Here is a 17,313-nt window from a genome sequence, read left to right as displayed (position 1 = left end):
AAAATAAGAAATAGGTTTAAAATAAATATGTATACCTTGCTCAGGGATACAATGGTGGCAGCCCTAGTATTGAACTCACAACCTTCTCCTTTGGAAGGCGTACCACCAGACCACCACCACCTCTGCACATCAAAGCTTCACATAATGTACACACCAACTAAAGAGTAAAGTATCATCATGGTTCTTACACAATGTTTAATCAGTGCTTTTGATTACTGCGTTGAGATTAAAATCTTTACATTACATTAAAACAATATACATATTTATTTTAAACCTATTTCTTATTTTATGCTTATGTCCAGTAGGGGGACACAAAGGTCAGGGAGTATTTCCAAGAGAAGAGTAGCTCTCCATGTGTAGCTTCTCCTCAGGTGTTTACTGAACAGACGCATCACAAGTGGACAGCCATAGTCTGCCGTTTTAATTCTATCCTCACAATAACGACACATGCAAACAGGACTCTAAGGTGTTCCTTTATACTTCGTATATGCTGAAGAACAAACCGCATGGCTGCCAGCATGCAAAGAGAAAAGTAACTATGTGCAAATGATTGTACAGAGAAGCCAGGCTGATTCAACAGTGGATAAGAAATTGTTTATTTGACTTGAACATAATTACAAGGAAACCAAACAGTCTGCAACATTCCAGCTTCAGTGGTAACCGCTCTAAGTGAATCACACTCAACACAGTAAGTCATCTCAAACTGCTTTTTATTACATCTTAAATAACAGTACATTTTAATATAGTTTCTATCTTGCATCCAGCTTTCGGTTGTACACTGACTGACTTTAAAATTAAATACAAAAGGTGAAAAGGGAACAGTGGGGGTGCAGAGCTCTACAGTTATTTGATGGAGAAAGAGAGAAAAGGAAAGGGAATTTAATTAATTTTTAATATTTTTTATTTCATTTTATTTTTTGCCAACTCCAGGCCTAACGCACAATTACAGCACATTTTTTGTACAGAATGTCGCAGAGAAAAAACAGAATGGAAAAAAGGTCACTACTGCTAAAGAAAGAGGGTCTCTGTTTACAAGGAGAAGGGAACAACAGAAAATTCTGCCATTCAGATGCTGCAAGATCTTTTTTTTCATTTTTTATTAAAGGACAGAAAAAAACCTGTTATAAAATGTTTTTCTTTGTAAGTGGAATTTTGTTTGCTACAGAAGGAATGAAAATTTATTTGTTCCATTTGAGATTGTGTATGTTTAGGAGAATGAATGTACGTATGCATGTGTGTACAATTTAAACATTTACGTTACTTCTTAAATTTGTGGAATCCCTCCCAAGTATGGACCAAGTAACCGTTTATGTTGCAGGGTTTGCTTCTCAAGTGCATAGCTTTGACATTTTAGTTGAATCATGTATGCACGGAGTAGCCAAAAAGAAAAAGAAAAAAGAAAAGGAAGGAAAAAAAAGAAAAATATAAATACCATTGTATTGATATATTCAACAGGTTATTTTCTTAAAGAAAAACATCAAAGGACTTAATTCCATATGCACCTTTTTAAGCAATTCTACAGCATGCGATTCTAAGAGATAACCCACCCATGGCAGACAACCAAAATCTTTTTTTTTTTCGTTTTTAACTTAAAAAGTTTCAATATCATTATTTTCAAACATTGATTTATACAACATGTCATTCACAGAGTAGTAACTGCATTTCCAAGCACGGAATGGGCACCTCTGTTAAAAGAGAAACGTCCGGATTGCAGCCCGGCTAAAGTGGAGGTACTCCCTACCCGACCAAATCACATCACTGGTCCCAACCACGGGCAACAAAAACCAGGGAAAACAAAACTAAATTAAAGGAGAAAAAGAAAAAAGGAATAAAAAAAAAAAAGAAGAAAAAGAAAAATAGGGAGGGGCGGGGTGGATTATGATCCGATGGGTTAATCTTCATTTAATTATTCTACACTGTCGCCAGACGAAAAGGTGTAAGAATGGTTAAAATTGTTTTGTTTTTTTGTTGTTTTTCGTTTTAGAAACGAGCATTCATCATCATAAACAGCATGTGCTTGGTTAGTTTACTTTTTATTCTTTAGACATTATTCTATATATGCAAAGTTAATTTTTTGTGCAAACAAAGATTTGTGGACTACATTGGAAAAAAGAAACAGTAAAATATCATGGGACTAAATATACAGAAGGGCCAGAAGTGGCTTGAGGACTCCCTGTTGAAGCTCAATTCTCTCGCTTTGTTCTCCAGTGGGATAAAGCTGGATTTAAAATGGCGTGATCTGGAGGTTCTTCTAGTTTTCAACATAAAAACATTCTCTAAAATGTGTAAAGACTAAAAAATAAAACAAAGTTTTGATCCTCATTTTAAACATTACCTGACAGTTCACTGATCTACTTCTCTTGAACAAAAAGGAATAATGAAAACAATAAAACAAACAAAAAGAAACGTGGCCAAAAAGCTATAAAGAGTTAGATCACTGTCATGTAATAACCTTCACTCAGACCTGTGTATAATGAGGACGCAGGACACGTTTGCTTGGTGGCGGTGGCGGCGGTGGGGTGTTTGTATTTTCACTTACTACAATACCAGACCATGTCATGGAGGAATGCACAATTTTCCACTCCGTTCCATTTTGAAAACCACTAAATTCCTCAAGCTTTTTTTTCTGTTTTTCTTTTTGTTGTAGCTGAATGAGTGACAGACAATTGTGCTCTTTTAAATGAGAAGGAGAGAATTTTTGCCCTTGATAGTTTTTTGGGGTGTTTGGAGTCAGTATCATGGTGTTTTTGAAAAGATTGGATATGCAATATAATTGAACATTGTGATGTTGGAATGGTCTTCCACTCAACTTTGGAGTCCAGGTGGCCTCTGGAAGCAAACAGAAAGAAAACTCGTTATTTGATTATCATGATTCAGCAAAATCACTCATTGGCCAGGCAACTGTAAAATCATTACATCCAGGGTTGACCATATGAAACTGCTCACATTTATTTTACTCGTGTTTGTGTTAAATATATCAAGTCCAAAACCTCATTACTGAGATTCTGAGAAAAAAAAGAGAGACCTCTAACTGGATGAAAAATAAATGTAACAAGATAATTCCACTATGGATAGCTGATGTGACATCATGTTTGGTTTCTGCCTATATTCCATATGCTGCACCTTCTTTCCCAACCCCCAGATGGCAGTCAATACAAACTCTAGATGTAGCTGATACGTTTCTAAACCCTCTGACAGCCGTTCCCTCTCACACACCAGAGAACTTTCCTCTCAGTTCATCATTTACCTTCAGACTCTAGTTCCAGATCTTGAGGAAGCTGTCCCAGGACCCTGTTGCCACTGCCATGCCGTCGTCGGTCACACCCAAGCAGCTCACCCGGTTATCGTGACCAGCCAGGACACCTGTAGACACACCAGAGGCTGAGACACAGCGACAAACCGGCTCCTTCATAATACATACATCATTTTTACATTAACAACATATCTGTGGAAGCTTTGGAACAAAGTGAAACGGGGACGAAGTGAAGCAGGTTTCAGGACATTTGTGGTCCTGATACCACAAAGAGCAGCGTACAGTCCAGATGCGCTTTTAGACTTATTGGATGCTAATAATGACTCAATATGCTGATAATCAATATTCCACCCACCAATGGATCGGCTAAGTGTGTATTTGATATTGCAGTCAATATCTGTAAAGTATTCATGCCTACCCAGGGGCTCTTTGCTGCTGGAGCAGGTGACGCTTGCTGCTCTCAGATGTACATTAATGCCTTCTATACCCTCTCCTGTTTTGCCTCATGCATACCCATTATTAACGACCAACGACCCTAAAGAAGTTGCTTCCTGCTCAAAAGTTTCTTTAAAAAATAGCGAGGCGTCACTTCTTTAGTGTTGAGGCCTCATCTAGTCTACTGAAATGTGCACAATCCTGTCTGGTACAGCAGCAATATCTGACCTGCTGCTGTAATGTCACATTTGAAACGGGGGCACTACAAGAAAATGTGGCTAAAACAGCATTAAGAAAATAAAATCAAAAGTTCCTCCAAACCTGCTCCTGTATCTACAATGTCAATGATATTTCCTCAGTATACACCCAAGTAAGAAAAAGCACTTTGGTAAAGTACCTATAATAAGTATTTGCCAACATTGAGCAACAGAAAATATTTTGTATTCAAAATGAAGAAAGATCTCTGCACATGAACCTAAATTAATTACACGTAAAGTATTTGGGCCATTGAAGTCAATATTGAGTAGAGAAACCTCTGGCAGTCATATCGTATTGAGTTGCATTTCTGGCCCAATATACTTTTATCCCCATTCTTCTTTGCAAAAGCGCTTTATTTCTGTCAGGTTTAATGGGGAGCGTGAGTAACCAGGAATCTTGAAGTCCTGCCACAAATACTGAACTAGACTGAGGTCTCTGATTTGGAGCCATTCCTGTGTAGCTTTGGCTTTCTGTTCAAGTCTGTTGTCTTGCTGGCAGCAGGTTTTCCCTATGTTGCTGTGTTACACTCTACCTTCACAAGCATTGCAGGTCTCATGTGCTTTTAACTGACACGTGATGTTTGACTTGCACCAAATATAGAAGTTAGTGTAATGGCCAAAAAGCTAACTTCTGTCTGATCATACCACTAACTCTTCTTCCACTTACTTTCCCTGTATTCCAGAGTTGCCTTCTGGCAAACACTAGTCCAGCTGTCATGTGATTTTTTTCAACAAGCATAAAGCTGCGACTTGTGAAGCAGCCAGGAAAGAGTTGTATGTCAGTGTCTCCCATCGCAGCCATGGAGCCCTGCAGCTCCTTCAGGGTCTCTACAGAACTCTTGGTGGCCAAATGTATTGAGTGGATTGAAAGATTCTTGTGTCCTTTCCCTGAACGGTACTACTCAGAAAATACATCATGAAGGCAACAGAACTTCTTGTGAGACGTTTACTAACAGGTAATTGACTAACCAGCTGTTTCAAGATATATGAAATCTAAAATCTATGCTCACATCTTGACAAAGTCTTTGACTTACAAAGGCATTGACTTACCCAAACACATTTTTACAATTACATGCCTAACAATAAACCTCAGAGAACATTCCTGACTTCTGTTATTCAGCAAGAAGTAAAGATAGTATATACTTTAGGACATCACGCTGTACTGTTTGGACAGCATGACGATTGGTGTTCGCCCGATATATCTAACTTTCCAAAACCAACAAATTGAAAGCCACGCCCGCTTTCTGAAGCAACTACCAGGAGCGCAGACGTATGAAAACAAGGAGAGCTCAACGCATGCAGTAGATTAGTCCTCCACAATCCCCATGTCCACGTTCACCGCTGAACTGCACCAATCGACTTTACTTTACAGAAAAGACTGTGGTGGTTTTGAAAAACACCAGAGACAGAAATGCTCAGTTTCTTCCCACACCTCTACTCCACATTTTTGACTGTGACTGACACCGAACTCTGACATTTACTGCTGGTTATTCACACGGCTGAAAGTGCAACCACAGTAGTGGAGCAGACCTCGACATATTCACTTCATGACGCATTTTGAAAGATTAGCCTCCAAAATAACTTGCCGATGGACAATAATGTTTGATGTATGTAGGTTTTGGCTTGGAGAAGTACACCAGCACAACATCTTCATCGAGCTTTGCTGCCCTGTATGGCGTCTTACCTGCACGGTCGGCCTTCAAAGTGTCCCAGACATTGCAGTTGAAATCGTCGTAGCCAGCCAGCAGTAGACGGCCACTCTTGGAGAATGCCACGGAAGTGATGCCGCAGATGATGTTGTCGTGTGAGTAAACCATCAGCTCCTGGTCAGCACGCAGGTCAAACAGTCGGCAGGTAGCGTCGTCTGAACCCGTGGCAAATGCGTTGCCATTGGGGAAGAACTGTAACAAAAAGGTCAAGGGAGCTATTAATACTATTGTGCATATGTTCTTTAGTTCAGAGTGATTGTAGCAAATTATTCAAGTGCCATATTTATCATATATGGCACATATCATATATGTCATTGTGCTTACATTTGTAATTGTCCTGAGGTTATGCAACAGTAATTGCCACACCTTTTTCTGTGCTATTGGTCCATACAAACTTAAATATGTAGCACCAAAATTCCTTCTAGTCATCCATGAAAGAGCAAAGTGTATGGATTACTATTCAGCAATAATTATCCTATGTTATATTATATTATACTATGAACGATGTTTCTTTTTGAAGCATATGTTTTGCATTGGAAGGACTTGGTGTCAGTTATGTAAAGAAACCCACTATTAACACAGCTTTAAAAGGAAACATTCAAACTGTAGTGTCTTTGTAATGGTCAGCATACACAGACATGGACGATCTGCATCTTCACTTGCAATTTGCTTATAAAACTTGTGACTTAACCTGAACGCAGCCTCAAGGACCTGAGATTTGCTCTGACAGATTTGACTTGGACATGCCATGAATGACTTGTGACTTGACACCTTGATATGATTAGTATATAACATTTAAGAGAGAGAGAGAGTGTGTGTATCTCTTACGCAGATAGCGTTGATGTCCGACTCGTGGCCAGTGAAGGTCTGTCGGCACATTCCTTCTCTGATGTCCCAGAGCTTGGCCGAAGCATCGCAGGCTCCAGACACAAACAGCCTGGTGTCGGGCGCCAGAGAGAGACTCATGACATCACCGGTGTGACCAGCAAATGTAGTCGTCTGCTGACCAGTCTCAATGTCCCACAGAGCACTGCAAGGAAGCAGAAAGAACGTTGTCAAAATCACAGCTGCAATATACAAAACAACATCTGGAGCGCTTTGAATTTTGTGAGTGTCATTCAAGAAGGAATGTGAGTGAACGACCCTCGACGTGATGCTGGCAGCTGTACAGCGTCTGTGGAGCTCAGGCAGACCCAGCACTTGGGGGATTTTAACGGTAGCGCACCAGTTAAAGCAGACAGGGCTTACTAAGAATCTTTATATTAATCTGGCTATGTTTCCATAAGTGGTATTAAAAACCCACAGAGGGTGGACTACATGTAGGAACAGCTTACAATATAAAACAAACAAATACTATACTTGAAATATATAATGCTACATTTTTGATTAAATTGTGTTCGCAGGTGTTGAGCTAACTTTGTTGGTTTGTCTGAGGTTTTAGTTTGTGGTTGTATTGGGTGCAGTTTCACAACTCACCAGGTGGTGTCTCCAGAGCTGGTGACAATTTGGTTGTCATCCAGGAAGCGACAGCAGGACAGGTAACCTGACAGGAATCAAACACACTTATTTATTAACTAATTCATACTGGACTGTGTTTTCTACATTACGTAGAGGCTTCATTTCCTCACTGTCTGCACAGAGGAAGAAAGTCTTTCACATTTCCATCACACCCTCAGAGAAAGCTACGTGTGGTGGATGTGGGACTAATTCACTTCCAGAAAAAAAAAAAAAAAGCTGTGGGTTATCTCCCAGTTCATGACTTGTTTCCATAATTCATCCTTTACTAGCTGGCAGAGTAAGCATACCCCTCCCTATAGCGAAGGAACTAGAACTAAAATGCTGACACACTTCCTGCATCATGTGACACTGATCAGATGAATGCTCCTTGCCTAAGAGCTCAACACTTTCATTAGTTTGAGCTGGGATACGGCTCGACCAGTCTCCTGTTTTTATGGAGAAAGACATGTGACTAGCATCTCTCGGATATGAAAATAATTATTCTTACACCAGTGCATGAGGTTAAAACAATATAGGACATCAACAATAGATTGGCTTTGGGTATGATCTCTTCTTCACAGAAAGGAAGAAATAAATTGAAACCTGTGTGGAGAGCAAACCGTCTTCAAAAATGCAGCGACTGAGTGCTCCGTCATGATAAACATTATGACAACATGACATTTTGTATAAAGCAGTGCACTCGCTGGGTGAACAAGATCCTGCAGAGCGTTGTCTGTTGATGTTTCCACATTTTTCTAGTTACTTCTCACTGCCATTTGGGTAAGCTAATGTGTGAAGATCTTAAGAGTAGATTTAATATTAATTCATTAAAATACAAACGGTCTTCTCTGTAGTAATACTGTTACGCATTGTATGATTACTACAGACAGAGACTACTGGGGAAAATTTGGTATATCTGAAGTTTTCAAAGACAACTTTTATTTTCCAGTAACCTACAGAAGCTTCTCTGATTGATAGGTAACATGCAGATGGATGTGTCCGGCCTACCTGTGTGTCCGGCCAGCTCACGGCTGACACGCACGTTTCCTTCACGGGTCTTCAGGTTGTAGATGGAGCAGATGTTGTCCAGGCCTCCGCAGGCAACGTAGTTCCCAGAAGGGGCATAAGCGCACGTCATCACCCAGGAGGAGCGCAACGGGATGGCGTGGACCTGGAAGAGAGGAGGAAGATTTAATATTAGATAGCATGCCGTGACAGATGGAAAAGAGAGAGAGAGAGCGAGGGTCATTTGACAAAGTCTGTCCGCAATATTAACTTAAGCTTTCAAGGGCACAAAACCCAGTCTTCATAGCATTACTTGGCACCCTCAAACACTTGTGAATTATTTTATAATGAACTCAGCACTTTGTCCAACTAAATGAAAATAGCTTCCGGAAAGGGGCGAGTAATGATTATTGCTGAATAACAGTTTAAGGCAATGGTTCACCCGACTTCTCAAACCCAGTCTTTTTACAATTGGCAAATCTGGTGAGTCAATCAACAACCACACACACACATGTTCATGTTTATACTACCTCAACTCATTATTCTGGCATCAATAAAGTCTTTACATCTCCAGATTGTTTACATTTTTTAAATTAAATGATCTTTGACTTGTACTGGTGCAAAGAGCGTCAGACATCCACTGCCTGACTACGACTGAATTTAAGCTTTAAACGCATGGAATGCTTTTCCAAAATGCAGATAACTGTTCACACAGCAGTGAAGGCTGAACGACTTGCACGCTACTTCTTTCTTCCAAAAGACACAAGAATTACACAGCATTGAGATTTTGGAATATGGTGTTACACATACCTTGTTTGTGGTGTAGCTGTCCCAAATAATGAGTTTGCCATCCTGGGAGGCGCTGACCAAAAGCCTGATAAAAAGAAAGATAAGATAGCTCAAACTACGAATCAAATATAAATGCCCATTTTGAAAAGGTCGTTTATCACACATAAATCTTTCTGTGATGGATATGTTTCTGTATATATTGGTATGCAGTTCCTGTCATCTGTACATTTCAGTAACGCAAAACAGTGACACACAATATGTGAGGGTGTGGCTTATTTTTGTTTGATCATATTTAATAGAATTTTGTTGTGCACAGTCTTCTTCAAACTTCTTTAAAGCAGATGACAAAAACAGCAAAAGCCACAACAGTGACTTTAAAAACTAATAGATGAGCATCATGCTGTATGGAAAGCAGTAAAACCATGTTTGGTACTGAATATAAAAGCTTTTAATCCAGTACCTGTATACCAGATAAATGTGTCACAGCATTATTTTAAAGCTGCTGTATCACCACCACAGTATTCCACAGAATGGACAGTGCTAATCCTAAAACGGACCTGATCCAGAGAGCTGAGGCATAGCGATTCCTTTTTTGTGTACTTCTAATACACTATTATACACTTTCAAGACCATTTTTGTACTTTCAATATTTTATGTGCCTCAAAAACACAACCTGCAGAGTCTGCGTGGCGAGCGCAGTTATTCAAATAGGAATCGTTACAAAGCCTGTTTTGCATCCTGGAGACAGCTCTCAGGTACCTGTGGTTGTGCTCCGCTATCTGGGTGAATCCAACAAGAGTAACCACAGTGACGGTCCCAATACACACAGGACCAGGACAAGGAGTGAACACACCAAGGCCTGCTGGGACTATGCAAATCTTAACTACCAGGCTGACGGGAACACGCTCACATGTGCACACTCCAGCAGATGATAAGCCAGGGACAGAATGATCTGTGTTGGGAATTTTAGTCTGCAAGAATATGAAGAGTCAATTTACCAGCCTTAGAATGAACACATTAAACTCAAATAATCAAAGACATTGTCAAAATCAGGCATCTTCAGATTTGGGCCCACATTAACTTCCAGTTCATTGCGAGCGAGAGAGTAAGTGTGTGTATGTAAGCTGGGAAACGATGATGCAATGAGGTGCTCACTTTCTCGTCAGAGCTCTGTTCTGACAATACGTTTGGGAACAGACACCCAACGTTTGGAAGGCCTGATTTTAAATCTAACGAAATCAGTTTGTGTTGCTCATCACTCCTCAGGACTGTTTGAGTAACTGTGATGCCGTCAGGTGACAGACAAACACAAGGAGAGGAGCGTGTGCTTGGCTGTAGTTGTACAGTTAAAGTGAATAAGAGCAAAATCAGAGGAAAACACTAGTTGTATCCACCATTTCCATTTTTTCTAATGTTGCCATTCTTGCTCTGAACTTCAGCTGGTGGAAACGGCTTCCATGCTTAACCCCATTTAGGTACACTGTAGGAACACAAGGCAACTGTAACAGGAGCAGTATTATATCAGCAAAGCCATAAAAACAACAACTGTTGGGTCAACTAAAGAAATATTTTCATGTGGGGCATGAGTTATGACTCACTGCCTTCATGAGGATCAGGGTTATCTAGTTCAATCGTTATCACTCAAGGCCCATCTGATGGCGCAAATACCAAGTACTATTGCACCAAGTTTGTCAAACTTTTTTCTACCATGACCACAATGTCATAATTCTCACATTAATTGAAATTAAACTAGAAAGGAACAAACCGGCCTTTCCCTCGCTGACATACAAGTTGTTTGCGAAGGGGTTGTTGCACAAACAGCAAATTTGGGGTACAGTATTTTTAAAAAAAATGTAATTATAATGCTACAACTACTAAGCTCTGCCTCTTACATGCCTTTTACAATATTTAGGATAAAGATTTGTCGTTTTTGGATCCTGAACATTTAATGCAGTATGATATTGGTTAACGAGGAGAAGTGGAACTAACTGATGGTTTTCTTTCTCAAACTGTTGGAAAGCCACTACAGAATGAATCCAAGTAGTGTCTCCTTGGGGCTAAAAATAGCAGACTTAGCCTCGACTGTGGGTCAAAACATTTTCATGTGACCTTCTTTCTGGGTGGCTGAATCGCAGCAGGTAGTCTAATAAATACCCCAACTCCTCTGGGAGGTGAAACATTAACAGATGAAACAAACAAACAGGAAGCGCTCACACTGGGTAAACAAAGTGGTAGACTTTTCCTTAGTTATATGACTGGAAGGATGGTGAGGTGACATAGCAGTTTGCAATGGTCTCTCTGTAGACTGACTCACACCAGCACCACAGTGATTAATGTGTTGGCTGCTGTGGGGAGAGGTGTGTACAACTCCAGGGAAAAAAAGGCTTGATATGTGAAGAGGAGTGTTGCTTCATCTGCCTTGGCTATCTAGCCTCAACACAGCTCTAACAAAGGCTGACTCCATTTTGAGTATTTTCCCTACCCACATACCCCACCCCCAATGCACACAAACACGGCACACATAGACACACAGCACAGTAGACACGGTCAAAGAGAGTGATTGATGCATGCCCAATGTGCATTCAACACAAATAAAACGCATTACCTATTGTGCATGTGCACAACTATGAATACCGTTGAATTGTTAGGAAACTGACAATATTTTAATCTGATAGATCACTTGGGAAAGAAGTAAAGAAAAATATGTGTTTTTGGAAGGAAGAGTGAGCTATTGTGGAATATCATGATATCACGAGGACCCTCAGGAGCAGTAACCAGCACAAAGACAGTCAAGCTTGCTTTTATTTCCATTTCCTGTATTTAGGCGAGGGGGCTGGGCTAATGGGATGAAATATTTAGTTAATGGACAGAATGGAGTTGAATGCGATTACCTCGAGTCAGTGCCCCAGTGCATGGCATAGATTTTAGCCAGATGCCCCCTCAGTGTCCGTCTAGTGCGCATCTGAATTCGGCCAACAGGGTCGATGTTAGCTGTGATCTAAACGGGATTAAGGAGAGAAAATGTGAGAATATTTAAAAAATCCTCTTTGCACTCAAACTTTCAGTGAACTTGTAAAGTGAGGTGGCATTTCTATTCGTTAGAGATTTAAAGGCACAAATAAAGATATGACAAAAACAAACAGAATGCCTTCTTCAAATCCTGCACTAAGTATAAACACCACCCACACACAAACATTGAAGCCCATTTTAGTATATTTTATAATGGATTAGTAATACTTGAATAATGGTGAGTGAAGATCATGGTATAAACACGTTTCTTACCTGAGACAGGGTAGCATCCGCACACGCTTTCCTGGCATCCTGAAACACAACAACATGGTCAAATCTGTTTCAGCCAACAGTTTTTTAGTTTAACATCTGTGAAACAAAAGGTTCTGTGTTGCAAATCTGAATATGTTTTGAATACCAACTAATAAAGCAAATTGTGTTTACAGCACAAAGTGTACTGAAAAAGTATATTTTTGGTGCTGGTAATACAATTCTTCCATAAATAACACTACTACAATGTGTTAGGTCAAAATTAAATAATGAATATATAATTGTGCGATAGCCACCATTAAAAAAATATAATAAATGTCATTATATAATTATTATTATTATTATTATTACACAAGTGAGACAAATGAGAGCATTTAAACTATATCATAACAATTAAGATGGATTCTCATTAGGCTGCATATCATTACAATGATTGTAATGGGAATCCTGTACAGGTTTTAGAAGATAGCTTAATGTTGCAGCAATATCTGTGAAATATAGTACAGTATAGTATATATAATATATAGTGGCTCATGATGGAATATTATTATCCCACTTAACTCTTTGGTGGCTGAATTACAGCAGTGAAAATTGATCATTTAATGACGTATATTGATATATTAACATACCGTCATTGGCTATAAAACCTGTAAAAGACTAAGACAGACTTTTGTTTTAAAGGCTAATTCTGAATAGCTGAATGGTTTCATTTGTGCTTTATCTTGATGTCGACATGAAGAATCAAAATATGAAGCTTCTCAGTGAAAAATCTGCTTTAATCCACACCAGTACTAACGCAACAAAATAAACCCAGAAAAACAGGAGGACTTGAGGACAATGAAGGACATACTCTGATCTGGTTCTTGAGCTGCTCAGCCTCCTGGCGTAGCTGATCCAGTTCACTCATTTTCCTCTTCTAATGGTGTGCTTCGCTCCGCCGCCTAGACTCTTTCTGATCTGGAGGAGACAAGAAATGAGAGGCTTAACATACATACCACATACTGCTCATCTCATGTTGGACAAAATGTAAATTTAAGTAACTTATACTGCTGACCCTTTGTTGATAGTGCAACAAATTATGCAATTTGCATAATGTAATTTGCATGTGCAAGACCTTGGTCAAAGTGTAATAAATATTACGAGCTTCTTCTTCTTCTTCTTCTGTGATGAATTTCTGGACATGGTTAGTTGAACCAAATGCAGTTGAGGATCACGGTGTCTCTTAAATCCATCCGTAAGGCCCAGACAAAGTCGCAGGGAATAACAACAGCCCAACACTTTCTAGACAGCTCAAGACTCGTCCTTGCCAGCTTGAAACTGTTACCTAGCAACAAGCACTCAGCAGCTACTTTAGGCTTACGATAACAATTCTGAGGATGATGTTGAATTCCCCCCCCCCCCCCCCCCCCCACAAACAATAGCAAACCCTTAGGAAAACATTTGGCCACACTGAGCAGCTGATAACCATTCCTCAACAGATAAAGCACAAATAATAATTTATCCCTTAAAAAATAAGGGAGCAAAAAGTACCCCTTACTGAATGTCAAAAGAAGCAAGGATTCAAGATATGAAGAAAGCAGTCCAAGAGACCAGCTTGGGTTTCGCTGCACTACTGGAGCCCCAAGGTGCTGAGATGATGGGCAGGGTCTGATGAAGTTGTCAATGCTCCGGCCTCTGGCCTCTAAACTCTTCTCCAATGTCATCCCTGTAATCCTGGGACACAGTTGATTCAGCTCCTCCAGCCAAATCCGGTTAAGACAAAACCTGCTGATGATCCTAAAAGCAGTGGCTATCCCGCTGACCCCAATCCTCTGGTTGACGCTCTTAGCGCTGACACTTTCACTCTCCATAGAAAGACAAATTGTACTTTTTTGTACTAAAAAGAAAAATACTATTGTAAGTTATGAACTCTTTCTTACAGGTTTGTTGGACACTGACAGACACACCAGTATTTACGCAACAATTACTACTCTAAGTGCCTATATAAGTCAGCGCAAGTCAGTAGACAAAATGTTCCAAAACAGCTGTCCATTGAAACGGTTAACTCCAGGATTTATAATTTAATTTTAGTGACCGCAACCTGTGAATTAAATCAAAGAACTGTCTTCTTTTGATGCTCTCACTCGTCTCAAGGACCAATTAACCTGACAACTTTATAAAACAAAATGTTCTTACAGGAAACACTGCGTAACATCACTGTCCATCTGTCGAATACAACCTTACTGCAAACACACCTTACCTCCCTGTTTCTCTGGGTTTCGATAAAGGTCCTTTGTCCTGGGGAGTGTTGAGACCTGAGTGAACACCTTATCCTTCAAGCGCCTGACATCTCAGTAGCTACCCGTCACCTGATTGGCCAGCGCTGCTAAATGGGTCTGCATCTAGGCAAGGCGCCTTAACCCCTAATCTTATCGATAAATAAATCTCATGGTGATATCACAGGCTAATTCTTGTCTTCTCTGTAATATCCCTCTGTGTAATAGGTAATGTAACACAACAGAGGCTTTTTCAACAAAAGCTATTAGCCGTTCAACAGATTTTGGAAGCTTAAAACATACCAAACTGTAACACCTGAATATTTGTAAAAGGTGTATTGTGCCATGGATATGTTCCACCGGTTGATGAAGTCTATGATCTGATAGAACATTCCTTCTTTGCCTTTTTCTATTGTGTATTATTCTATTCAGCATAACTGCCAGCTGCTGCTGTGGTGAGTGTTTTTGTTGTTGCCAGATATAGCACTTGAGATTCAGGCAATGCTGTTGATTTGTGTTTTAGAACACCTAAGTAACTCATACTGTCCGTCCTAAAGTGTTCATTGTACAAACTATTTTTGTCCTGATATGTACACCCAGCTCTGCAGAGGAACCATGAAAAGGGCCACAGATCCTGCTCCCATAAAAGTACTTGCTCCTGAGGTTGTTTCCCATGGCCCAGGAACTCTTGGGGTGCTCACACAAGCCTTGTGGCTGCAACAACATGCGAACAGCATCCATTCTATCTGCAGACATGCACTGGTCTTTACTGGACTTTAAATGACAATGTGACAGAGGACATAATCGGTATATACCCTTTGAAATCCTTTGGCGCCTAGAAGTTTCCTTATTGAAGTGTTCAGGCAATCCTGGACAATCTGTCTGGAAATCATATGATCTCATCACATTTACTAGGAATTTGGTTTAGGTGTTCATTAGTCACAAGTAATTACATAAACTGCTGGTGTAAACTATATCAATAACCCAATAACACAAAGGCTATTATATACTGTTTTTTGGAGAAAACATTGTCTTAATGGTTAACAGGCTGGCTTTTAGTTATAATTTAATTGTATTAATCAACATCGGCTCCTTTTTTAAAAATGTTTAATAGCCTGCCAACTTTAGTGCATCAAACATATTCTAACATATCAAGTTAAATCAAGTGATATATTTGGTTGCAAAGATGTGAAATCTTCCTGGTAATAGCCTGCCAGGCTGGTACTGCAGCTATCTTTACTTCTTTAAGGGGCTTTTTGGCATCAGTTTTGGCTTAAACAAGTGAGAAACATGCTCAGTTGGGCGGAGGTCAGATGACTGGCAAATATTCAGGATTTACTCAGTGGCCTCTGTGCTTAAAAATAACTTGGCCTCTACAATGCAAAAAATCCCAAATCAGTTTAATGTTCAATTAATGAAATGTAGAAGAATTTCTACCGACAAAAACATAAAATGAAGTCAGTCGTCTTTACTGGCTATTAGTATTAGAGGTGTGATTCAGAGGACTCTTTTCCCCTTGCACTGGTGGTGGGAGTGTTGAAACTACTGGCAGCCCAACAGAGAGCCTCGACTTCGCTGCCTTCTCTTTCTGCCAGCTATTTTTAGAGAGGTGGTGGGGGAGGAGGAGGAGGAGAAAGAGGAGGAGGGGAGCAGACTTCACATTTTCCAGCCACTCCTATCAGCTCCGACATCTCGAGCACAACAGTGACAAGGAGAGAGGAAGTGTAATTTGACTCCACACACAGACTAACCTACTTCATTGGCATTTCTCCTTCCTATATAGCAATAATCATGCATGCAGCATTCATGATCACACCCTACAGAGTTTTGGGTGGGCTAGATGAGCTTCTTAAATCCGAGAACACTTCTGCAGGTTTCTTTAGACACGATACAGGATGAGAAAAAAAAATGTGAGTTGCCTTTTCAGTACAAACATTAATCTAAAAGAAAAACAATTGACAAATAAGAAAAAAGGCCTTTGTAGAGTTCAGGAAACACATTTTAAGATGTATATATTAACTTGTATTAAATTCAAAATCTATTTGAAAATATAATTTACAAAAAGATGGAAAAACTGTCTTTACCTTTGAATTTTTTTTTAATTGTTCTGAAACCATAAATTTGTAGTGTAACGGAAAAGGACAAGACTTATGAGATATGTCAAATTGCGTCACCCAAATATACTGTATTACTACATTTATTTGCTCAAATAATAAAAAGGGGACCTCCTATAACCAGACTGAGTGCACTTTTACTCTCCAACATTTTAATTATATTATAAAAATATGATTCAAATACTTGACAACTTAATGAAAACAAAAATAAATGAATAAAGAAATCCAGTAGGGCAGCAAGCGTGAAAAGATCTAAATCACAGGATGGTATAGTGGGGTTTGCCCGTCAATTTTGGGGGTAGACGAAAGGCTCCATCCTGATGACATAAGGAGTAGTGTAGGCAGTGAGATGTTCTGGTGCACAAGAGGATAGAGGCAAGAGAGGCAAGCTGGAGGACAGAGCCAGATTAAACTAATGAGAGTGAACAAGCAGAGGACAATTGGGATGGGAGCTGCTAATTAACCCCGTGGTGAAGGGGAACCAGGCTTGGTAAGCTTCCCAGCATTAAAGACTGAGCAGAGGAGGCCTACACATACTTCGCCCTGGGTTTCTTGGCCTTTCCAAAATATACCCTTTCTCATCATCATCATCATCATCATCATCATCATCATCATCATCATCATCATTCTCATCTCTACAAATGAGCATATACAGTACAAAGTGCTGTACATATTGTACAAGGGGGTCAGCACAGAAAAAGCTACACAACATAATGCAAT

The 17,313-nt window shown here is 39.8% G+C and overlaps 1 protein-coding gene across 1 annotated transcript in view; it reads right to left on the bottom strand.

Annotated features, from left to right (window-relative positions):
* Positions 1-572: 572 nt before the first annotated feature.
* The window catches only part of gnb1a (guanine nucleotide binding protein (G protein), beta polypeptide 1a), a 35,526-nt gene continuing 18,785 nt past the window's right edge, over positions 573-17,313 (bottom strand). Inside the window, exons 2-11 of the mRNA XM_029435101.1 lie at positions 13,075-13,181; positions 12,228-12,266; positions 11,837-11,943; positions 8,967-9,030; positions 8,160-8,322; positions 7,131-7,197; positions 6,483-6,684; positions 5,630-5,846; positions 3,248-3,363; positions 573-2,829 (exon numbers count right to left, since the gene is read on the bottom strand). Coding sequence (XP_029290961.1) covers positions 3,257-3,363; positions 5,630-5,846; positions 6,483-6,684; positions 7,131-7,197; positions 8,160-8,322; positions 8,967-9,030; positions 11,837-11,943; positions 12,228-12,266; positions 13,075-13,131 — 1,023 coding nt within the window. The 5' untranslated portion in view covers positions 13,132-13,181 and the 3' untranslated portion in view covers positions 573-2,829; positions 3,248-3,256. The remainder of the gene's footprint in view (positions 2,830-3,247; positions 3,364-5,629; positions 5,847-6,482; positions 6,685-7,130; positions 7,198-8,159; positions 8,323-8,966; positions 9,031-11,836; positions 11,944-12,227; positions 12,267-13,074; positions 13,182-17,313) is intronic.

The sequence above is a fragment of the Cottoperca gobio genome, chromosome 7, assembly GCF_900634415.1.
Source record: "Cottoperca gobio chromosome 7, fCotGob3.1, whole genome shotgun sequence".
Classification (NCBI taxonomy): Eukaryota; Metazoa; Chordata; class Actinopteri; order Perciformes; family Bovichtidae; genus Cottoperca; species Cottoperca gobio.
The sequence above is the reverse complement of the archived record's forward strand: the minus strand, read 5'-3'. Positions and strand labels throughout refer to the sequence as shown.